Source organism: Puntigrus tetrazona, chromosome 9, assembly GCF_018831695.1.
Source record: "Puntigrus tetrazona isolate hp1 chromosome 9, ASM1883169v1, whole genome shotgun sequence".
NCBI lineage: Eukaryota > Metazoa > Chordata > Actinopteri > Cypriniformes > Cyprinidae > Puntigrus > Puntigrus tetrazona.
In genome coordinates this window covers 22146094-22172219 of record NC_056707.1, presented here as the reverse complement: position 1 = coordinate 22172219, position 26126 = coordinate 22146094, and the positions used below count along the sequence as shown (strand labels likewise).

The window sequence follows — 26126 nt, the reverse complement described above, 5'->3', positions numbered from 1 at the left end:
CTCACTGTATACTTGCAGAAGTTGAACTTCAGATGACCCGCGTAAGCAAGGGCCTTGTTGTTTGAAGACACCGCAAACATTATATGAGCAGAACTTGATAAAAAAAAAACTCAATTAATCTTCTTAAAGCTGCAGAAAGAGTGACAGAAGAATAAACAGAACAGTGTGAGCTTCTAAGAAAAAGGGAGGGACGTGTGCATATATCAGATAAATCCTTGTAATGTTTGAATGTCCTGACAGCTCTGTTTATTTTCCAGAGTTCACCCGCAGCTCCTCACACTCTTTGGAACAGACACGGAGGAGGCGGAGGAGGCGCCGGTTAAATGCAGCTGTATCTGAACACACACAACCACATTAAAGAGAGGCTGTGCTAGATAGTAGATCTACGAGAAACTGAAAGAACAAACCACACAGAGCAAAGCTTTAACATTTTTACACAACATTTTATGATGAAGCACAAACATGTGACACATAGTAGATTCCAGTGCATAAAAGCTTAAATTAAACCAATGTAATTGTTTTTTTGTTTTGTTTTGTTGGGTTTTTTTTACAAAAATTTGTAGCATTTTTAAAGACAGGCAATAAAATAAAAACATTAACTTATTCAAAATACTGATAAAAAAAAAACTAACAAAAAAACCCAATGTCCTTTTTTGTGCACTATTCCCTGAACTGTAGACTTGTTTTTCCTTGTTTTCTTTACTCTTTGTAAATTTTATATAAAAAGCACTGACAAGCAACCCATCCGAAAGATAAAGATTATATATATTTTTTTATTCATACACAAATATACTCTTTTGAGCAGGCCCAAGCAAAACCAGCATTTTCCATATTTTGTGAAAAAGGGATTTGTAAAATAATTTATAAATGTTTTATAATCTCAAATATAAAAAATATAGAAATTGTTACTTATAAAATGTATTAATTATTATTATTAATAATAATAATATTGTTTTTTTTTCAGTTTAATTCTAATTAAACTCTAATTAAAATCTTTTTGCATAATCAGGTTAAGTGAAAGTACAAAAACTAACTTTTCTTATTTTTTTATTTATTAAAAAAATGTACTCAGTGCTGTTTTTAGAAATATATATATATATATATATATATATATATATATATATATATATATATATATATATATATATATATATATATATATATTGAATATAATTTTTGACTAACATTTGAATTTGTCCAAGAGAGAATTTGTCCCTATGGGCCTGCATACTAGTGAGCGGTGATGGTGCTTTGTATATTTGTGGATTTTACATTCTATAAATGTACACCCCCCCACACATACAGACACATACAGACACACACAGACACACACACACACACACACACACACACACACACACACACACACACACACACACACACACACACACACACACACACACACTCTTGAGCAATGGCTGGAAGCCAGACACATGCCAATCCTGTCACTCTTCTGTAGAGCAGTATAGACACACAACAGCAGCCTCCTTTGCCCCGTTTCCATGGCACCCAGCCAGAGCACACAGCAAACACTCGCTCCTTCCATCTGGCGTCTCCGTTAAACTTCTACTTATTGAACTCAGCAGCGAGAGTTAGGGAGGAGAGCGAATGCGTGTCATTTCCTCCTTTTTTTACAAAGAGAACCAATACTGCAGTGATGCAAAGATGTGAAAACCCCTATCGCAGCAATGTTCTGTTTCAGAAAGGGTGATGGAAAGTGCCAGAAAATCCTGTGTCACCTCTGCGGAGGGCATACCAACTTGTGGGCATAAAAGAGCGAGCCTCTCCTCAGATAAACACAGAAATAACCTTAGTAAGAAAAGCTACAGCAGTGCAATTTCTCCTCTACAGCAGGCCATTAGCCAATATGTTCAGTGATCACAGGCAAACCTGTGATGAAAAGCTCTGTTCGAGTAGGAAAAAGAAATACTACGGAAGTTAGTGATGACCCAAAACAGCCTGGTTACACACTTCCTTTGTGTTCGAAAGAACAAAGAAATTCATACAGGTTTGGTACTCAAGGGTGAGTAAATGATGACAGAATTTTCATTTTTGGGTGAACTATTGCTTTAAGGCAGAATCCAAACTCAAATAGCACCTTATAAACTGTATTCGTAATGCCGCCTTAAAACGGGGCCTCACAAAGTAACGTTGCCTACAAAGGTCGGTCACTACCTTTGGAACAGTTTTGGAACAGAGCCGTGACTTTCTGTAGCAACAGTACATTCTGAATCCTTTTCTCCCCTGGTACCGTCCCGGAGCGATTCACTGAGTGACATGTCAGTATGTTCCAAACGGTAAAGTGCATTGGCTTCATCCCGCTGACAGAAAATGCAGATTCATAGTCTCTTCATCACTTTTGTGATGAATGGCCTGAGCCATCACGGTTTATGGCTGCAGGTTATCACAAGTCCAGCTCTTAATGTTGACAGAGCTGTAGTCCGTCATGGTTTGTCCCTTCAATTCTGATTGGTTTTGTTTGTGGTATAAATCCCATATTATGACGCACTCTCTTTCTTAGGCATGTAGTCCCAACTGTCCTGGTCAGACTTTTCCTCCTTTAACTTGCGCTCAAAGAATCCAAGCTAATAAAAGCAAGAGAATGCATGATTGTCAACAAGCTAAATTATGTCAACTTAGATTTTTTACTTTCGGTAGATTACCCGAATAACTGTTCAGTCTTAATTAAGAACTCTATATATATTCATGCTGGATTACAACTGGTTCACATTTACAGAAACATTCTTGAGTTCAAAAATAGCTGAATTTCACAGTGTATTTTAAAACGAAACGTGCTATTTAAAATTGCAATATTCGAAAATATCGGAAAACACCAGCAGAATGCATCAATGCATATTTAAAAAATATACATTTTACTGTATTTTTTCTTTTCATTATCAAACCCTCCACATGTGAAACCCTCTATGGGATGATGTATCTCTACAAAAGTCAAATCTTCAGATATTTCAGGTCTATCTTCAGTGAAATGTAGTCTTCCTACGAGTCTTGCATGAGAATATGACATTAAACCGTACTTGAGAAAGTGTCATGTGATACATACCTTCCTGAGGGCAAGGACGAGCAGTGCTAAAATCATTAGTCCAATGATCAGACTGGATACTATAAGAAAAATCTTCACAGCCATCACAGGCTTATTGTTGTACAGAGCTTCCAAGATCACCTGAAACATCGCAAACAAAAAGACATGTGAATGCAAATCTCATCAAGTATTCCTGGCTTTTGAGATTCAGGCCACTTACTCTAGCAGAAACATCGTCCTGCAGTAAGATGGTGTCAGCATCCTTTACGGGTGAAATGAGGTCAATCATGCCAAGTATCGTCATGACAGCGTGTCTGCCCTAATAAACATGTACAAGTAAAATTAATTCAGGTAATTCATCTGTCAGAAAATGGTTGATTGACAGATATATTCATATTATATTATCGCTAATAAATACTCACTGGACTTCTCTGGAGAACCCTGGGGTTGAGCTCCACTTCCATAGAGATGGTGACTTCCTTTCCAACCTCCAGGTCACCGAAGTGACACTCCACCGTCCTACAGGTCTTATCTTCAGTACCACAGAACTACAGAGCGACAGAGTGTGAGACCTTCTCATAACACTTACACTAAACACACCAGAACTCAATGCAATGCTATTTTACCATTATGCGCCTGCTTTTTGGGGAGAAAAAAAATACGATTTCATGAATAAAGGAAGCTCCTGGGAGGTCACAGTCATCAATGATCTGTACTGAATCGTTCGTCTGGAAGCAATGCCCAAGAGTCGTCTGCAAGAGAAGAAAAAGCTTAAGTTCATATAAAGAAAAAGATGGGTAAATACAGATGCGTAGCATATATTATAAGCTGAGTTAAAGGCACTGTTAGGAATAGTTTGTATGTTGCTTTTGTGAATAAAGCCAGAGATGTCTGGCAGAATGTCTGAATTGACGTTTTCAGATTGTGATCCATACTGCTGAGTGTGATTTGGCAAAGTATCATTAACATCATTGTTGATCCTGGAACATAATTCCAATCAACCAACCAGAATTGAGGGATAACGTTTCTACAAAACTCCAGAAAGGATAATGAAGCACCATAACTGATATCATAATTATTAAAGTTTTTTTTCCTCATTATTATGCTTATCAAGTCTCTATGCGCAATAAGTCTGTGTTTACTTTATTAAAGAATCAGTGAAATATTGCAATTTAAAAGATGTTTCACTTTCAAAATATTGTAAAACGCAATTTACTCCTGTGATGGAAAAGCTACATTTTCCAGTCTCTTGAATCGGTTCTCAAAAATCATTTATTACTACTATCAATGTTGAAAATATGCACACTGTGTAAATTTTTATAGTAACATTTTAAATGTCTTTACAGTCACATTTGATCAATTTTAACGCGCCCTAAATGCATCCATTGATTTTATAACTGACCTGAAATGCATAATTGCATATGTAAATCTCACCTGCAAATCTGTGATCCTGATTAGCCGGTATTCGTATGGAACCAGCCTCAGAGGCAAGCTGATCTTTACTCTCGCATCAAGAGCTTTACTAGGCCCCATATTCATCACCTGCAAGTTAATAGACATTGTAACGAAACAAATCATGTCAAATGATTCATTAGAGCTTAATGACATCGTCGTCTGTCTGATGAGCGCTAAAATACCTTGTACGTATAATTGAACTTCTCAGGATAGCAGTCGACCGGCACAGACTCTTCTTCTCCGATCAGAAATGAAGTTGGAGAGACAAATCTGCAGGAGAGATGAAGAGAAGCATCCCGTAATTTGACCCGTTATTCTTCTGACATCTATGGATTCACATTCATAAGAAGATAACCTACCCGTGAACGTTGAGGTCAACTGCATATCTCAAGGGCAACGTAACAACAGCCACATTGTCGTGCTGAAGATCAGTGTTCTCAAAGTTCTCGCTGAAAAACACGCATTAGATTAGTTTACGCGAACTATTAAAAAAAAAAAAAAAATTCTCGCCATTTTCTCTCACTTATGCATATTAATAGTGCTGCTAGGTGATTAATTGCGAATAATTGCATCCAAAATAAAAAAAAATGTTTACATAATATATATGTGTGTACTGTATATATTTATTGGGTATATATACATACACATGCATGAGTATAATTTAAAAATATTTACATGTAATTACATGCATATATGTATATTCATATCATTTATATTGTTTAGAAATATATGTAATATATAAACAATATATATTTCTGAAATATATACATGCATGTGGGTGTGTATTTATATATGAATAATAAACATACAAAAAAAAGAAAGGTTCTTTAAAAGGTAAAGTCAGTTTTGAGGAAAGCTCAAGCAGCATTTATTTGCAGATGCCACTTAGTTTGATAGTTTCCTATCTAATGAAATGTTACGTTAAGTGCAGTTTAAGTGTCCAGATGCTTTTTTTGGGGTCATTGTATGTATGTGGGAAAATGTTTAATGAGTTTAATTACTGGAGTACAACCCTAATATACCCTGAGAGTTCATTATAGGAACTCATTACATAGGCTATGTAAGCATCCATCTTCACATCTAGTGTTTTTCTTGTTTCTAACAGTAACACTGGAAACACACAAAACCTTTGAGCAAGCTGTTTAATGCCTTTGTTTGTCTTTTGCGTTCTGATGTCAATTTACAGCCGTAAACAGTAGCGAGACTAATGTTTACATTTGGCTCAGATGTATTTGTGTAAACCATCCTTTGTAATGAATTCCTCAGATCTAGGGCTGAGATCGCTGAATCTCTCACCTCGTCGCATTGACGTTAATGCTAAGGTTTCCCGCGCTGCTGTTCTGCATCACATCCAGTAAAAAGGTGATGTTTATCTGGAAGAAAGCAAGAAGATGTTTATATTCCAACAAGACATAGTGACAAACAAATTTCCGTTGCTAAAGACATTTACCTTGGAGAAAGGGGGGATGTATAAATTCCCAACATTGCAGTCCAGTCCAATGGCCACTTTATTCTCCTCTGCTATTACACAGCTGATGTATTTATCTTCCTGAAATATTAGCATAAATGTTAAAGCACAACACAGACCAGATTCTAGTCAAGTGCATCAGAAATGCAAAGAGCTAAAAGTAAGAGATACAGATAACCAAAAAAATTGAAATGACCTCCAGCACTTTGATGAAATGCAGGTTGCTGGGAAACCTCAGGTAAAGTTTGGGTAGAAAAGCATCATCTCCAATGTTGACCAGTGTGGTGTTTAACATGATGCTTTTTCCATTACCCAGGGCAAAGTATGGCATGTTCATGTAGGACCTGTTGGAAAAAAAAACTGATAATTAAAACATAAATACATTTTATAAATTAATCATTTTAATCCATCTTTAATCCTTTGTTTAGTTTGTATCAATTCCCAACGCACAGTGAAGAAAAGATACGGAAAAAATAGGAAAAATACTAATAATAATAGCTATTATTATAGTATAATTATAGTTTTAAGGATATTTTAACCACAGACAGTTCATTAAAAATCTTCAGTATAAAATACAATTTAATATCCTTTTGTTTTTCAGCGCATGTTTTTACAGCTTTTGAATATTAAAAAAATAATAATACACAACGCTTTAAAACCTGCCAAATAAAGACAGACCAATATCAGCTATGTGGTAATTAAAAAAGTGTATCTTAAAATTTGGTCTAAATACTTTAAATGTTTAGGATTACAATTGAAATTAATATTCATATAATTACACCCTGTGAAACTTGTTTACAAGACCTTAAAATAATTGTATATTAAATGATGTACAAAACATAAATTATGCATTATACTTATATTAAATAAGTATACAACAGCTGTATTCAGTTCTTTGCTATCAGCTCCTCTTTATTTAATTCCAGTTTAAAATTTTCATTTAAAATAAAATATACCCATTTCAAATATTTGTTCTGGTACACTAACTAAACTATCAACTATAACTAAACATGACTATCACGTGATGACTTTTTAAAATAGTAAAACTTTTATTCCTTTATGCTTGTTATAGAATATTTGAAAAACTCATTATTGCAGAATTTAATGAGAAAAGGTGCCAGTGTTTTTCCTGCATGTGTTTGTGTAGCTTCTGCAGCGAGGGCTCAAGCCTGATGTTTCTCATCTAAAGGCACCAGGTGCATCTGGGAGACTGACAAGACACTCTCCCCCTCACTCTTTCTCTCTCTCTCTCACACACACACGAGCCTTATGAATAATCAGATCATGTATTATCACCAATGGGTGAGGGGGGGTCCATAAATTAGTTTGCATACGGCTGCAAACATGATCCAAAATGCTAATGTGCACACTCACGCTTTCGCCTCAATTGGGCGAGTCCAAGAAATGTGATGCATAAAATGCATCAATATAAAGCTTTGGCTACTGTGCATGCTGGTTTAATGGGTGTATTCATGAGGAGAGCAGATAATCTCAAAAGCCCTCCTGTTAGTCACGAACAACACCAGCACAAAGATATTTACAGAGGTCTGTACTTGTTCACCACGCACTTGAAATGAAAAACAACTCAGGAAAACTATAATTATTGCAGCTTAAGCTGTTGTATAACAGTACACATGTACAACATGCATATCGTCATTAGATTTTATAATCTATAATGACCGCAATGCAAAAAATGTCAGCATAAATTCAATTGAATGCATTTATGACATATGCACAATTGCAATTTTTAGATCATTCAAATCATATTAAAAATCAAACAGATTTCTCTGCAATTTCCAAGAGAATCGTCCACTTAGCATAGGATTTACGCTGATGACTTACTGTGGTAAAACCAGATGAGCAGAAACCTTCAGGTTTGTCGAACAGTTTTCCCAGGAACAATATCTGGCAAAGATGGTCTACAGAAAAGATTTTAATCAAGACACATTATGACATACGGTGAGGTTAATAACGTGGCCACAGAAACCTATCACAACAGCAAAACAAAGATTGAGAAATGAAGAAAAACAGACCTTGTTTTTTACAATGTTGCCATGTTCATCCTTCTGCTGTAGAATGGGTTTTAGTGAAGGCAGGCCCCCGGAGTCCCTCTGCAGCACGCGGTGCTCTCCAAGTTCATATTTCACCTCAAAGTGAATGGGTGTGAAGATATCCCGGATGTCTTTCTGCACACATGAGAAATAAATCATACAAACAAGACGTTCTGAAGAAATGCTTGTGCTTGAAGTGCTTGTCTATCCAATATTCACCAAGCTTTTAGGAAATTAATACTTTTATTCACGAAGGATGCCTTAAATTGTTCAAAAGGGACAGTAAAATTATTTCTAATAATTGTTTCCAAACATTCCTGCCATTATTGTTGTTGCAATATCAAACTGGTTGGGATAAGGGCTTCACTGCAGATCTTAAATCAGTACACACACGAGCATATATATATATATATATATATATATATATATATATATATATATATATATATGCGCTACATGATGACACATCATGCAGTGTATATATATATATATATATATATGTGGCACCTTTACACACATGCTCACAGAATGTAAACGGGTAATAATTTATGCTGGATATTTGTGACGGGTAGGTTTAGGTGTAGTTATTTTTACAAATTACACCCAGTAAGATCAGTAATTAAAACAGTCCACACACTGCATTTAAACAAGACACACATATTTTTTGGCAATGACAGTCATGACGACAGACATTATTTTTACACCTGCTAGAGGAAACATAAATAGAGGTCGTATAAGGTACTTGCACAAACAATCTATAGGGTTGTTTTTTGTTGGAGGAGAGCCTGGAAGCACAACTGCTTCAAATACTGATAAAAGTGAAAAAAACATAATTTAAATTATAATAATATCTCACAATATTACTGTTTTACTGTATTTTTAAATAAATAAATGCAGCCTAAAAGCATTTAAAAATCTTACCGGCCCCAAACTTGTGTTTGACTACCCTCTTTTTTTGTATTCCTCCCATCTTAATTTTCCCAACCACAGTGTAGATAATTAATGCAGGTAAGGTTTGCTCTGTCATCTGTGATGGCCGACTCTAATTGGGGGCTCAGTGGTTGGGAGTTGTCCTGTGGGGTCTCTCGGGCCTGTATTTAGCTGCAGGGGAGATGTGTGACCGGGGTTTTGGAAAGCTCTTCCATGGTCAGTGTAAATGAGCTGGACTCCAGCCACAACAACAACCTCAGAGAGACACTAATTTCTGCAGCAAAGGCTAAACTCAAAGTCAACGCTGTGAACTTGTATCCTTTGCTCAGGATGTGGCCGCTACATTCAGTAACCACACATATCTAGTGTGTCACTGGCACCTCTAATCTCATGAGTCCAACCCAGGCGGACAAAAGATATCTGTAAAAAGAAACCTGTAAAATTATTTTATGAAAAAACTGTTGTGGTTTACCATGGTGGCGAAAGCAGGCTTTAAACGATCATGAGAAAGACTGGGTGTTTTCTTCACACCTACATTCAGCTCAATGTCTATTTCGCTCAAAACAAGAACTAAATATTGTTTCAGGCCTGGTACATTTGCTTCATAGCTATATGAGTTACAGCGTCGATGCAAGCACCTGCCAAATGCATAAATATAAATGTAGATGTCAAACACTTCAATTCAAAATCACACTAGCACTTTTAAAACAAATGCGTCTCGAAAAATAATTGACTGCCCTTTCATTGCTATGAAATAATTTTAAAAATTGTTGTTTTTACAAACTAAAGGTCAAGATAACTATCCGTGTTAGTCAACAAGCATATAGTTTTAAACCATAAAAAGCTTTTACAGACCCCAATAAATCCAAAGTAAAGCTTTGAGCCATCTCTATGTCATGTAATAGCAAAAGAAAAAGAAAATTCTACAGAATTTTCCACAAAAATGTGTAAAGCAGAACAACTATTTTCAACATCGATTACAATGAGGATTTAATTAAGATAATTTCTTGAGCAGTAAGTCAGCATATCGAAATGATTACTGATGGATCGTGCAATTCTGAAAATTCAGCTTTGCCATAAAATAAATAAATTATATTTAAAATTTGATCAAAATAGAAAAAATTCATACAGAGCCCAAACATACTCACCAATATCTCCTTCACATTAGCAAGTAGCAGCTGACATTTTCTACAGACTATTGGCTAATTTAAAAATGAACACACCTTTCCTACGCCTGCATCAAACGTCCTTGTTTCAATAATAAATAGTAAATAAAACAAAACATACCAGGGCTCAACAAGCTCCTCCGTCAACTTTCTAAAACACAGCACAAGGCGTCCGCCACATCTGCTTTGTGTTCTATTCGTTACTCTTATTGCTCATTAATTAAGCTCTAAAAATACCTCAAATACAGCAGCCTCCTTGTTTGGGTTTGCCTCTGACAGATAATCACACTTGTTTACGGCCATCGTCTCCATCAGCGGCCATTAATAACAGCGGAGCCATATACAGGTCTCCATTAATTACTGTGTAAAACATGAGCTGGATCAGATGGCCCTGATTACAGGAAGAGACAGAGGGAGAGGCGTCCAGAGGGGCCCTGCAAACACCTGGAACATTCACTCATACTCACACAGCCATCTATCCGCACTTTATCAACTGTCTAGGTCTCTTTCTGTACCGTCCTCCCCCGCGCCATTCCTGCCTGGATCTTCCTCTTGTTCGCCAGCAGCGACAACCTGCTATCGACTCCAACAAACTATCTGTAAGAGGCTCTTTATCATCACGGCCTCCTGCGTGGAGTCACGCTGTAAACCTAGAGAGAGAGTCACACCACCTGGGCCTCTCGGAGAGGCTGATTAACTCGAGCATGAAGAGCAGAGTGACGTGGGCGAATCACAGCTGTGAAGTCCACAGGCTTCAATCTGAGTCAGCGCTTTTGTATAGAGTTTTGTAGTTTGTGACGCACAACGGGGGGCAATCTAAGAAAACATCCAAGACACATCTGGCTTTTTAGATGAATACACTGGAATGCTGGTAGAGATTTCATTCCTCGCGCGATGTATATGACCAATATCAGTTTCCCACAACTGAACGGCAAAAGGACGGCAACATAATAAATGGTATAAATTAAGCGTTAGAAAGAAATTTCGACCCTTAGTGATGCAAGTGACAAAGTAATCAGACATCGATGACAAATATCAAAATGTAAGATATCCAGTAAACTGAAGAAAGCATGTCCTACAGCTTGCACATTGTTTAGGACTAAAGTCATACTGTGACAGTGTTAAAAGTAACATCCAACAGCACAGGTAATGAACATAAATAGGGTCTCGCACCTTCATGAAGGCCTGGTGGGTGGCACAAGTGAGCTGCTCATGCTTGGCCTTCACTCTGCCTGCTGTAACATTGGATGTGCCGTTTCCACTGAAATAAAATCGGGAAGGGAAGCCGTCTTTGTGGTGAACATCCGCTGTTATGTTGTACTTCAGCTCTGCACAGGAACAATATGGCATTCACAAAGTCGCAGTTAGACAAAGACAACCTGTTAAATCTTCAAAACAATTCAGAATCTCATTCATATCTTATGGAGAAACACTAGGGGTTTTTGAAGGAACGACAGAGATGCTGAAAAACAGATCATCAATAACTGAATTAAACACTCAATATTCTTTAATGCATAAATGCATTTCATTTATAAAACAATTGAGCACTGAGGTCATACAGATTTAGCAGACAGAAAGGCTGCAAAATCGACAAAAAAAAAGTCATATTAATTAGCACTTGTTTTAGAAAGTCAAGTGAATTAAACTTCACAAAAAAAAAAGTAGTCTCATTTAATTATTGTCTTTTTAATGATTAAAATATTATTCCTTACAAAGAAATGAAAAGGCAAAGACAAAAACAGTACATCTATTAATATAAAATGAAAACATTTGATTTTGAATTGTGATTGAATGAGCTACTGTCAAAGCCGTTATGATGTTTCTATGCAACTTGAAACATCTAAACTGAACAGTTCTGTTTGGTACATCCCGCTCTTTATTATCTCACTTTTAAATAACACATGCAGCAGTCCTGTAAACTGACAGATATACTGTATCAATCTACTGTTGTATAAGCACTATAGCAAAATCTCTGGGTGGCACATTTCTGCCGTCGCTACTTCATATCAGTTTTTCGAGATTATGAGCATTCGCCATCAAGCATGGCTCCGTTGTTTACTATTTAGTCAGAGAGTGTCGATCTATCAGTGAAGGCAGGCCTTGACACACACCCTGAGCCCTCCAACCGCCACAACAAAAGAGGGGATGTGGGGCCGAGATAAAGAGCGGGGAAAGATGTCTGAAACACAGTGAACTGCCACTGCCTTCAGCCTGTGCTGATAAGACGAGCCAACACACAACCTCTCGTAAACAAAGAGCTCGAGCCCAAAACGTTCATCCTTGAACGCTGTGTACTCAACCCTTAGAGCACGTGTGGGGAGCTCAAAATATCAGCGATCGTATCATCCATCATCACATCGTATCTAAAAAGTCAGATTGCACTGCAGGAAGTTGCACTCTTTTGTCACTGCAGGGTTTTATTGCACAGACAATCCTCAATTGGAGGTAAATTTAAGTCAAAAGTAGTTTTCAAAACACTTAACATTAGTATTATATTCTGAGGGTATTGCAGCCTTACCTATGTTTCCTGGGATTTGTTTCCCTCTGACTCTAAAGCACACCGTAACTTTGACACATACAGCAGGAAGGCCGTTTTCAGTGCACTGGGCTATGGACCGGTTCAAGCTCTCAGGCAACAACATGACAGCATCCACCTTCACTACTGGACGCGTCCTAAAACAACCAGAGTTATGGGGTTAATTGACAGGTCACTGCATAAAAAAAATAAGTACCTAAGTAAGTGGAAGAGTAGAACTGGTGATGAGCATTTAAATTCACTTATGTGGACAAAGCCTTAAAGTGTTAAAAGCAGATGTTTGTAGGGGAAAAAGTATCTGCTGTTTTTACCTGAACACCACAGCTGAGTCTGACATGAAAGCTCCCACTGCAACATCTGGGTGAGAACATAAAATTCCCATAAGCACACCTCACCTGGTTATTCTTTCACACATTCCTAACTCACCAGTGCAGTAATATTGTTTAAAATCATAGGAGTGAGCATTTACTTCGAAACTACAATCTGTCACGCCCATTCATATTCCAATGAGCCTAATCCAAAAAGGACAGAAAAAAAAGTCTAATACTTAATTATCATGTTTTTGGTGTACAAATCTTAAAGACATTATAAGTGGACCTTAGAGAACAGTACAACATGATAAAAAATTCAGTTCTTGACCTCTTTAAAGCAAATAATGAGCCAGAAAATAGGTTGCGGCTTGTTCTTCATAATGAAATGGAAGCATATCGTATTGTTGGATACGGTATTCCACACACTGAGCTCTAATTGCATAATTGAGAAAAAGTAGTAGGCTAGGTAATTAGGGTATTTAATTTATACAGAAGATTTGCATTCACAGCATACATACTACTACTTTCTTTCAAACCAGCGTGCAGTGCTTGTTCATTCCGCTACTGTACTGTGCATATTTTTCTGCCTTCAAAAGGTTTATTTTTTAAGACAGGAAACAGAGTCTGAGAAGTTCCGACACATCTGAGAAAAAAAAAATGCTTCAGCTATATTTTTGTGTCTCTTTTTGATTTTTAAAACATATTCAGGAAGTACACCCACAGCATAATTAATAAAAATATGCTGATCTGAAAACACGTCGCACCGTGTCATTTCCTCTAAAGAGGTGTCAGAATATAGCCAGTTTCACACATGAGCTTGTCGCTCTTTATTTGTGCCTGCAAAGTTTGTTTGTTTGTTTATAGAAAGAGAAACTACTGTCACAAAATGTCAGGGAGTAAGGACCACATTTACATTAAATACAAGTAGTGTGATAATATTTTAATATTTTACTTAAGTCTCTTACACTCACCAAGATTATTATTTGTTTAACAGTAATATTGTGAAATATTACTGCAATTTAAAATAACAGTTTTCTCTTTTATTACATTTTTAAATGTAATTTCAGCAGCAATTACGTCAGTCTTTAGTCACAGGAGTTTAATATTTCAATACACAGTCCTGTTTATTATTATCGCTAAAATCATGATACATTTTCTGGATCCTTTTAAGAATAAAAATCTCGAAGCAACCTGTAACATTACAAGTGTCTGTTCTGTCAATTTAAAAAACCCATACGTTCTGAATAAAAGTTTTATTTCTTAAAAAAAATATACCACTGACCCCAAACATTTGAAAATAGTGTATGTTGAACACGCTTCCTGTTATGCTATTTATGTTTTTGTGTTAAAAGCGTTACCTGGGTAATTGTTGCTATCAATATCAACTCCTCCAGACACTGACTGGCCAAACATCCTGAAGTTGTCACCGAACAATGAGCCTGTTATTCTCTGCATTAAAGAAAGTACAAAGACAGTATTCAGAAGATATTTAGATACAAAACGCGACGTATTATAAGCCAATGGAGCTGCACTGTACGCCAAGAGACATACATATGATCTTATTTATGGACGTTCTCAAATCTATTTCAGGAGATCACGTGTTAATATAATACCAAAAACGAGATTGCTGATCCATAATGGCGAGCTGCATAACCAGAAATTTGAATTAGAAACGTAAATGTTGTTTTAGTAGTGCTCTCTGGAATACTTGATTTTGGTCAGTCACAGTTTATTTTGCAATAATGACCTTTTTTCCTTTCAGTCACTTTTACTGAGTGACTTACATTTAAGCTCTACATCGAATTAGCTTGTGTAGAATTGGACCCAATGCCATGACCTTTGACATTGCTAGTGTCATGCTCTACAATTATTATAAAAACACAGTACTGTTCCTAGGATACAAAATTTGCTCCTGATCCCTACAAACATCCTGTGTATAATCATTTTGGCCAGAAGTTAATATAATTAAATAAAGTTCTTCCTAAAAATTAGTTTTTATAACTGGATTCTCATGATTTGGATTTGTCCTGATCACTGCTCGAAACTATATATATAGAGAAAGAGGGATTTCAGGAAATTACTGCAATTAGACTGAACACTTAGTACTCCAGCGTGGAAGAGAGAAGAAGAAAGACTCAAAACAAAAGGGCAGTTCGCACAGGATGGGGAGGACTGCTCAGGTCTGACCTTCCCCGCCTCCGTTTCATTCTTCCCTACCCATAATATCAGCATAAACAGCAGCTGGGGAACGTACTTGAGAGAAACTCTGTGCAATACCACTTCTCCTTCCATTGTAGATATATATAGCACCATGGAGATCGTTCTCCTGAGGGGCTCCGATGGCTACATCTGAAACACAAGCATTGCTGCGTTAGCTTTGTTCCAAAGCCTAGTGTTCAGCCCAATTAGACAACATTTTAAGAGTGTTGCAAAACACTGCATGCATCCAATAGATGAGCAACCTCCTAAGGAACAGCATTTTAAAAACTTTTTTAATTAATTAATTGTTTAAAATCTCAACAAGGCTGTATTTATTGGATAAAATACTGAAATATTGAAATATAATAATATATACTAAAATAAACAATACTGAAAAATATTATTGCATTTTTTTAAAATACTGTTTTGTATTTTAATATCATTTTTATGCATTCCTGTAAAGACTGAATAAAAGGCTGAATTTTCATTCATTCATTTAATTTAATTCATTTCTATCATTTTAATATGCTGATTTGGAATTATTAAGAATAAATGTTTTTATAAATGTTGTGGAAATATTAAAACATTTGTTCTAGGATTTTTTGATGAATAGAAAGAAATAAAAAACAGCACAAATTTGAAATCAGTTTAATGCATCCTTGCTTAATGCAAACATTAATTTCTATAAAAACAAATTACCATTCCCAAACTTTGGTACAGTTTCTTATTTTGGTCACATGGTCGAATCCTTTTTGGCAAATTGAGGTTTATACACATATGAAAGCTGAACAAATAAGACTTTCACTGATGTATAGTTTGTTAGGATAGGACAATATTTAGTTGAGATTCAACTATTTGAATCTCAACTAAATATATTTATGACTAAATATATTTATGAATTAAACTACTTATGACTATCTGTCATCTAAGGGTGCAGAAAATTGCTATTAAAGTTGTCCAAATGGAGTTCTTAGCAATACATATTACCAATATATTTTTTTGTATATTTACAGTAGGACATTTACAAAACATCTTCTTGTAACATGATCTTCAATTAATATCCTAATGATTTTTTCCATGCCATGAAAGCCTGTATTGTTGGCTATTGCTATTGGTTTTGTGTTCCAGGGTCACATATATTATTCATAGAAAGGTATTCCCAAAAAGCAATGCAAGCTCATTGAAAGCATTAATTTCAGAGAAATCACTACAAATACACATACAATGCATGCAATACTGACAAGAACTGATAGACTTTTGTGCCCAATACTTTGTCTATATAGGTAATAGTCAGCTTAGTTATGACGACATATAATAATTTTAGCTTTAAAAAAATGATTTATGCTGATACACAATAAGCGGAGCAGGCGTGTTTCGCTCTTTTAACAACTGTTTGACTGTGGTCCATTATAGTAGATGTGTGGTTGTTTTTTCTAACCATGCTCATGTCTGTAAACCACACCCGATTCTAAAAAGAGAATAATCAACGTTATCTCCAAATCGTATTCAGAGATATCTAGCCATGAAACCGTTTTAATGTGAAGATGGGGTTTTATGACAGAAGCTATGACAAAGGCTTGATGCATAACAAAAAAGTGAAGTAACATTTTTGTGAGTGAAAGATAAATAATAAAGCAGAGAGTGAATAGCATACATATTCTAACACTGGTGTGCACAGTTTTGTACCTTGATATCCATCATCGTCAATATCACCAAGGTTCATGATGGTTTCTCCAAAACGTGCTGCATAGGAGTCACTTCCAACTAATTCAAAGTCTGCCTCTATCAATTTAGCCTGAAAAAAGAAAGACAGTGATGCTGAGGATACATTCAAAAGAAGCAGTGTTAGAAGCAGATACACAATTGGCCAAACTGTTTTTGCGCTTTAACCGTGACCAAATTATTGTTTGAGGTCTCATAAAATAACACAGTAAATGGTGATAGTCAAGCAGTGTTAAAAGCAGGGTGCTTGTTGGAGTTGGTGGTTAATTTTTGACATTATGGGAAAAAGAAAGCTGTTCTATTGATATGGCCTTGGTGGTCACGCTCAAAGCCAGAATACACACTTCTACACTGAACAAACACACAGTAAATCTTTTCATTAAATGCACCACAACTTAACATTTACCATTTGAAAATGACCAATGTAAATAAAATAAATGTGAATCCCAATCAAACCCATCAAGAACACATACACATTGTCATATTCCACCCAAAAAGCTTTATGGTTTAAAAAAAATAAGCACATTTTCTCAAATCCCAATTTTTTTTATTTATATAAATGTACAAAAACTACAAAATCCACTATAAAATAAAATACAGGAAAATAAATAGTAAATATTATTAGATATATTCAAATTCTATTCATATTTTAATTTATTATAAAATAAATAATTATTTATAGATATTTATTATTTAAAATGTAATGTAATTACTTAGAAAAATAATTTAAAAATCTAAACTGAAGCAATTGTTTACATGGTTGTATTTGATTCAATGCCTTTAATTTATGCAAATTCACATATAAAACAATCAAATACATTTTATTTAGTTATTTATTTAATGCTTATGTTTGGGTCCATTAAAATCACTTAAAAATATAATTGTATGTTTGTAGACCCAAAATTATTAAAAAAACACTTTAGGTGGTTCTAAAAACAAACAAAAATTTTATTTTATTTTTATTTATATATATATATATATATATATATATATATATATATATATATATATATATATATATATATATATATATATATATATATATATATAAAGTAGAGATATATATTCCATGTCACTGTCTCACCTCTCCCTGGTTTATGTAGACATGAACACGTCCCTCCTCCCTGACTGAGCTGAACATAGGAGCCCCAACCAGCAGATCAGACAGTCCATCTGCATTCAGGTCAACAGCACATAAACTTGCTCCATAATAAGAGCCGAGCTGTAAACAGGAGCAAACATCACTATTGCGTTAATTCAGCAGAAACATGCCCTAGGAACACTTAAAATTCTTGAAATGGCTTACCTTCTTGCCTTTGGTTTTGGCAACGATTTTCAAAGTGTTACCCTCAATCCTGAATATGTATGCCTTGAGTAAAAGAAAACACAGGAAATGTGAAATACAACACAGCAGCAGCCCAACAATGGATTGTATATGCAATACATTTCCGTATAGGTTGAAATATGAATGGCAGCTGCCTGATAACTTTTTGTTCCCATTCTCTGTATCTTTGGTAAAATCATCATACACCGTACTGCTACTCACAAAACTCATAAACACTGCAAACTCAGCACATCTGCAAATAAAAACCTACTTCCTCTTCCACGCAGATGGAAGAAGAGTTCAGTTTAACTGTTTTACAGTCGCAACTGCGTACAGAGAGTCTCATATCTGGATCCATTTATACACAGCGTCCAATATTCAGTAGGCATATAGTATATTCAGAAGATTGTTATTAAGTTACAAAAACATACAGGCTGTGTCAAGCTGTGTAACGAAACTAGAACTGTGACATTAAACATACTTCAAAACTGGGTCTGTTCTAATAATCAGGTGATGGTGGTGGGGATGGTGGTGGTGGTGTTAACCCTTACTTTACCAGTCTGTTCATGCTGAGGAGCACCACCCACTATCTCAGTGCTTTGAGGATCTAGAAAGTGTCCTGCACTAACAGCATATCCTAATGGGAAGAAAACCAAACACTGTGGTGAGATATCCCAACAAAAGCACTGTTAAATAAAAAAAGGGTAGGGGGTGGAGGTGTAGACATATAGACATGTAGACATATTTTAAAAATAGTATAAAAGACACAAAAAAATGACTAAAACATAAAAGCAAAATAGATTAAAAATAATTTAAAATATGAAAAAATTGACAGATAGTAATCAGTGGTGTTAAAATAACAATGCGGAACTAACCCTTGCAAGTAACTTTTGCAGCTTGATTTAGTGATATGAAATTTCCAAAGTTTGCTATAACTGGAAACATTTTTTAAGTAAAATTACAGACTTTATAAGCAACTTATTACTGATGAAATACAAACAAATGTGTATATTCACTATAGACATAGTTTTATTTATTATTCATGTACATAACTGTCATGCTTAGAAAATTTGTCTTTCATGACAGCAGGAATCCTTCACTAAAATGTGACTGTAGGTTATGAAGTATTAAGATATTAACTATAAGCATTATTATTATGTGCATTATTATTAGTAGTACTTGCTTGATTGTGAAATTCTAATTTATACTAATAAATATAATTCAACTTTAGTGTTATGAGAGGAACCCAAGAAATCACATGTGCAAAATGCAATACCCATGACTAAAATGAAACATTGCTGAAATATATGTTTGTTTAAAAAGTATAAATAGGTTGCCATGACATAAAAACAAAGTGACACGTTAGCCATATTTTGCAACAGTGTGATGCTCATAGATTGTGCAAGTGTCTGTTTCCTGTTTAAATAGAGTAGTTATGCCTTATAACAGCAAATGTCTGTATCCTGTTGCATGTCATAAGAAGCTGATAATCATTAGATTGAAATAAAATGTGTTATCTTTGCAGGCAGCACAATAAATCTGCCTACAGTTCTTTGCATCTACCTCATAACCTTGGCTATATGCTTGGATTTGTTGCAAGTAGTACAACATTTTCAGCTTTAGAGCTCACCTAAATAGCTGCCATAGAGAACTTCACTGTCATCATCCACATAAGCGGCTGAAATGTTGCTTGTGGTGTTGTAGACGAGAACAGATCCGGTCCAGTATGAAGTACCAGGAGCTCCCATGACCATTAGGTCCTACAAACACAGTAAGTTACCAAATCGACCTAAATCAATGCCAGCTCAATCCAAATGCCATAAAGGTTCCTTATACCTCTGTGAATACATTTGATATTCCAGCTTGACATGAGCCATAACCTTCACCAAACTTCCTTTGGTGATCTAAGGAGAGAGAAAAAACGATGTCAACCCCTCAGAGAATGCTAAAGCTCGAATGAAGTGAATGAAACAACATTTAGCGGTAGTTAGGTTACACTTGGTTTGAACCTGTGAACCGCATCCTAACCGATACAGCAGTAACGGACATCTGTACCTTTATAGCAGGGGATAATATGACTGGCATGTTTCAAATCTGGGCTCAGTCTGAAGCAAACACCATGTGGCAGCTTGTTCTGATTGTCTGTTTGTCTGCTAGAGTAGTAGACATTCTTCCACCGATGTCCACATGCCTAAAATTGAAACCAGAATAGAGTGAACTCAACAGCTATTTACATATTCCACACAAAACTATCATGAAACAATCAAGTTCATTAACATGTTCCACCTTCTTTCTAAATTGGAAGATTTTTCATTTAAAAAATCAGTTAAAAGCTTAGAATAATTAAGATGCTTTTTTAAAAGCAGTTTTAAAGAACGTGTGCTTCTGCATTTATAAATAACATTTATTTTTAATGAAAAAGCAATAAAATATAATATATATATATATATATATATATATATATATATATATATATATATATATATATATATATATATATATATATATATATATATATATATATATATATATATATATTTTGTATCAATTATATCTTCAAATTTAATTATTTTGATGGCAAAGCTAAATTTTTTGCAGCCAATATTCCAGTCTTTAATGTCACTTTTATAGCCTTATTTGGTGCTTAATTATTATGATTTATTATTGTTGCCCTATCTTAAATAATATTTCCTATAATGATTAATGATAAACGTTTTTTGCTGCTTAATATTATTGTGGAAACAGTTGATTTTTCACCATTTTTTTTGTATTTACCACCATTTTTGATCAATTTAATCCTAAAAGTCTTAAAAGCCTCATTTTTTTATTTTACATCAAACATTTAAAAGATTCTGAACCATGTTAGCCAAAACATTAAGCAGCAACTGTTTTTAATTGTTTGGTGCACAAACAGTTATTCTAAATTGCAAAAATATATTTCACATTATTAACTGTATTTTTGATCTAATTCATGCAGCTATGATAGTTTATGCTTTAACCAAAAGACATACCAAAACATGGCCTTTCGAGGGCTGCCGGGAGAGACTGACACCGAGCCACTGGTTATCATTCTCTGCCAAACAGTGTGTTCCACAATGCCGTACGCCTCCTGAAATCATGAAGTCAAATCAATACACCTAGTATGCCTAAATTAACTCAAAATCCATCAAGATCCCTACCCGCTTACTTTGAGAAACTGTGCAAAATGTTAGAGATATGCATTGCAAATGTTTTCGTCTCAAGCAAATTCACACCTGTGGGTCGTGAGCTGAATAACACAGGATGAGGAGCATGTTGTGAAACGAGGCTAAAAACGAAAGTTGTCAAGTGCACTAGGGGAAAAACTTACAGCAATCACTTATGAACCATGTCCATTTCTTCTTGTAAGGCTATTAACAGCAACTGGATCTTGACATTTCAGAAGAAAATTAGTGTTTCTTTGTTCATGCAGAACTACACAATGTGCTCTTGTAGATGGTTGCCAGGGTACTGCGTGAGGTTGCTAAGGTATTTTGAGTTGTATACTGGCCCAAGTAAATAGGTCCCTAAGAACTAAATCTGGTCCCTGTGTATGACTCAAAGAAAGTCTATTATAGTTTTTCTCTGTCATTTCTATTTTATTATAATTGCCAGGGGAAACCCATAAGGTTGCTTAGAAAAGCGACTTATAAAAGTTGCTTATAATAGCGATACCTCCCTTAGTAAATGCCACTAATAATAAATCTTTTCAGGCACATCGACAATCTCAAAACAAACCCGTGTGCACTCCAGCGTGGCTTTTGGTGGAAATTATTTGTTTAATGCCATTTCCCTTCGACTAAACAGAGACATTTTTATTTGCGAGCTATATATATCTTCTAGCCTGACCTACAAAGACGACTAACCCCCGTCCCTTGTTCGGGGCAGGGAGTATAAGCATCCTCTTCCTGACAGGAGGAAACCCTCCACAGTCTGGCTGACCCCGCACGGGGGAATTCGTTCACAGTCAGGGGTCTGGAAAGCGCACGCAAGTTCAATCGGAGAGCTTTCAGAAAGTGTGAAGTCTAAACGGCGCAACGTGGTCAAATGGAAACGCTTGACTGTTTAATGTTGGTCTAGAACAAACAGAAGGACAAAAAAAAGGGAGAAAAATCCCAGCCCGGTCTCATAGAAATTTATATAAATAGTGCAAATAAATAACGAAAACTTGTTCATTTGGTATGCATATAATATGCAGGTTTCGACTGCATATAATAAAAAAACTTTTGGCATGCATCTGATACTCATCTACCCCACATCCATCACACCAAAGTTTTGCATATCTATACCACAAGTTTCATTTTTATTTGGTATGCTATTTACACTTGTTCACGAGATCGGTAAAAAAAAAAAACTACAGTAACTGTTGGGCAACTTTGGTAAATCATTAAAGTGAGTTATGAAATGTCATTGATTTATATTAGCCTACCAGTTTATACTATTTCATAACTTAAATTTATGACAATTGATTGGTTTTGTTATATTCTTTGTCCCCATGACAGCATGACTGGAGCTGACATGGACAAAACCTGATGATCATGTTCTCCATTACGATTTGAGAGCAATTTTAAACAGAAGAAAAAAAAGATCAGTTAATCCATCAAAATCCTAAAACTTGTTTTTTTTTTCTAGGTTTAAACGGGATTTCAAAGTTTTGGTGAGTTTTCGGAGCCCACATGAACCACTGATCTTTTAAGCACAGTACAACAGTGTTGTTGTTACTCCAAAACAAACAGATCGCAAAATAACCACATATTCTACATTTTAAAAGTAGCTTTTTAAAAAACGAACCTCTTACATTGAACTCTAACTTTCAGATCATAAATACAACAACAAGAAGAGCTGAAATTCTGAAGGTGAGGAGGGACGACCTACCAACAGGGAGCTGCTCACACTGGGAGCTCCACACGCTGCAGTTGTAGATGGCTCCGGGATTTTTAATATGAGGATAAAACTTGGAATCAGCCACAGGCGCTCCCACCATCAGCCTTAACAATAAAAAAAGACATTAAACAAGTGTTTTGCCACTTTTGAGACCAACGCCAAGATTTTAGAATGAATGCCGCAAGATAAATGGCTTGAAAGGTGTACTTTAAGTACAAAAATCTGTATTCTCTGAATTAACAAGATGCCTTTAAAGCAGCAAGCACGCAGTTTAAACTTGTTTTAGATGGAGAAATCATGTCGCACTGCAGGACATGTTTTGCAATCATGAATCCAGGGCTCGGGGCAAAATAAACTTTTACAGATATGCTCATGTGAGATATTCCACTGGGCCCATCTAGGCTACTTTAACATCTCAGACTTCTCTGAAACAATAAATGTGAAAAAAACACTCCCAATAACTCGAAACAGCATTGCTGTGTTAGAAGCAGATAGCTAAAAGCTGGACGAATGTATCAAATGTACGCTGACAGAAAGTTTGACTGTAAAGTTGAAAGCCACGTCCAACTTAACACTAAAAGCGTATAAGAAATACAATCGAATGCGCTGAAAATGTAGAAAATGCTCCTGAAAATCAATCAAAGAGCGCAAATGTATTTGCTTAAATCTCAAACCTGCTCATTCACCTTTGAATTCAAGCATTGAAAGTTCTCATGCACTCACCAGGAGTCCCCTGCATGCTGATGAAGCAGAACCGAGTATCCGAATAATGATCCATTGGGTCCACGAAAAACTAAAGGATGCTCCACATCCAGATTGTAGCAGTCGCACAGAATCAACAGGTACCCCAGGATCCCGGCTACGGATCCCCACCTCAGCAAATCCCTCATCACGTCTACACCCATAGCACCAAGCAGAACACAGAAGAAAAAAAAAAAAGCCAACGCCGCCTCAAAACAAAATCGCAAAGAGTTCGAATAAACTTTTGGTTAAGCTATCAGGAAGTTGTCATTGTAGCTGTGAGCTCGCGATGTGCGCTCGCCTGTTGCGCTCCGGCATCTCATCTGCTCGAGCTCGCCTCGCGTTTCGTGACGTCACGCTGCTCCGAGTCGAGGGAAGCCTTTGAAGTGAGTGCGGGAGCGCCGCAGGGGCGGGAAAGCGGACGCTTCTCACACGAGACACTGGAAGCAGAGGAAATGATGAAGAACGCGGCGCGTTAACCGTCGCATGCCCAAACTGATTCGAAACTTGACCGGGTTACTTTGATTTTTTTTTCAATCACATATTTTAGAAACGATTAAAAAGTTTTATTGAACTTTACAGAATTAAAAATTCATGAATGAAAAACACGTTTCGGACATTGCGTTACCATGGTAATGGTACTTTCATTGGGTTGGGTGGAATAGAGCGTCATATTACGGTCTTTTTAAAATCAACATTTTTAAATCTGGACAAAAAACATTTTCTCGCGATTACATTTGATGGCTATCTTTTTTTTCTTTAGACATTTGTCAGACAAACGCATCAAAATATTTCAAAATATTTATAGCTATAATGCCCTAGATTATATCTCACTAGTAGCTAATATTTTATAACAATTTCAAATTTGGAACATAACTTATTTATAATATAAATTATATTATACTTACTTGGAACAAAACTTATTTATATTACATTTTAACGCAGGCTTTCATCTTATAGCAGTTTTGGATTCAAAAATATTTAATAAAATATTAATTTGACATAAAATAATAATTTTAAAAATAGGTACCGTTAATTTTCTTAGTAAATTTAAATGATAAAATATAACCTTTTTATAACATGAACTTAAAATTTTGCTGGTGTTTTATTAGATCAGCAGAGAATAATAGTAGAGTGAAAAATATTATTTTGATATACTGAATTTTTTCAAAACAGCGAAGAAGTCCATTTTAACAGCACTTGCAATAAAAATACTTTCAGCGCGATATTTAACGTTATATGGTTGACTTGACTGCTTACATTTGTTCATAAACTTTAGATTTACAGGTCATGGAAGTAATTATAGAGGAATGCATTGGTTTTATGGAAAGTTGGTAATGTCTTGCAGCACAAACAATGCACACAAATAACGTAGCGCTTCTTAAATGCTTTGTGAAAGCTCATTTAGTTTAGCTGATGTCTGTCTATTACGGGTCTATCTAACAATCCATCAGTCTAACCATATTTTCCATGATAAATCCTTTTTCAGCCTTATGACCATGACAAAGCAGATTATTACGCACACACGCGGCCTTATTAAATGTGTGAGTCTCAGGATGCCTCAGACACAATTCCCCTCTGAGTGATAATAGCAAGAGCACATGTGCTGTGGATAAGGAGCACAGTGTGAGTCCTGGGACATCATCAAGTCTCTCAGACACTCTTTAAGCACATTTTGCGTGGCACTTTTTTGCTCTGAGACTCACAGTTTGTGTGTGCATTTCTTTCAGTACCTATCAATAGTTACAGCCGCTCTCTCCTTCCTCCATAGGGAGGAATCCACAGAGACTCTTTAATAAGTGTGAAAGAGAGTCTTGTCTCGCTCTCTCTGTTTTTTGAAAATGAGAGGCAATGAATGACCGGCCAGCTGCATCACTCACTCGGTTATTCTGGATTTTGTATTTCACCACTTTTTTCGTTGTTGTTTTAGGTAGAAATGTTTTTTCGGACATCAACAGAAAATTATGCTTTTTCCATGTTTTCTATGCTTTGTTTTCAAAATACAGTAAAAAAATGACAATACTGTGAAAAAAAAAAAAAGTATATTTTAAAATGTAATATATTTCTGCGATGCAAACGGAATTAAAAAAAAAATAAAAAAATATATATATATATATATATATATATATATATATATATATATATATATATATATCACATTTTTGTAACAATAATTTTTAATGATGCTAAAAAATTCACAGAATTTATATATATATATATATATATATATATATATATAAAATAAAAAAAAAAATTTTAATGATGCAAAAAATTCAGTTTG

At 35.4% G+C, this 26126-nt stretch overlaps 2 protein-coding genes across 3 annotated transcripts in view; one reads left to right on the top strand and one right to left on the bottom strand.

Annotated features, from left to right (window-relative positions):
• The window catches only part of cerkl (ceramide kinase-like), a 52205-nt gene extending 51448 nt beyond the window's left edge, over window positions 1-757 (top strand). For both annotated transcript variants that reach the window (XR_006251764.1, XM_043248643.1), the window contains one exon: window positions 258-757. Coding sequence is in view for 1 of the 2 variants with exons in the window: in XM_043248643.1 (XP_043104578.1) it covers window positions 258-339 (82 nt within the window). In the remaining variant the exon portion in view is untranslated. The remainder of the gene's footprint in view (window positions 1-257) is intronic.
• itga4 (integrin alpha 4) lies at window positions 423-24199 on the bottom strand. Its single transcript, XM_043248642.1, has 28 exons — window positions 23828-24199; window positions 23096-23208; window positions 21214-21311; window positions 20258-20393; window positions 20039-20106; window positions 19833-19962; window positions 18754-18839; window positions 18185-18247; window positions 17963-18100; window positions 16843-16951; window positions 15212-15306; window positions 14316-14406; window positions 12958-13003; window positions 12629-12783; window positions 11284-11438; window positions 7997-8149; window positions 7806-7882; window positions 6160-6307; window positions 5946-6044; window positions 5792-5868; window positions 4855-4944; window positions 4678-4765; window positions 4475-4582; window positions 3667-3792; window positions 3463-3588; window positions 3261-3359; window positions 3062-3181; window positions 423-2585 (listed from the first exon to the last, which is right to left on the bottom strand). The coding sequence occupies exons 1-28, from the start codon at window positions 24007-24009 to the stop codon at window positions 2499-2501; spliced, it is 3063 nt and encodes a 1020-aa protein (XP_043104577.1). The 5' UTR covers window positions 24010-24199; the 3' UTR covers window positions 423-2498.
• Window positions 24200-26126: the final 1927 nt, after the last annotated feature.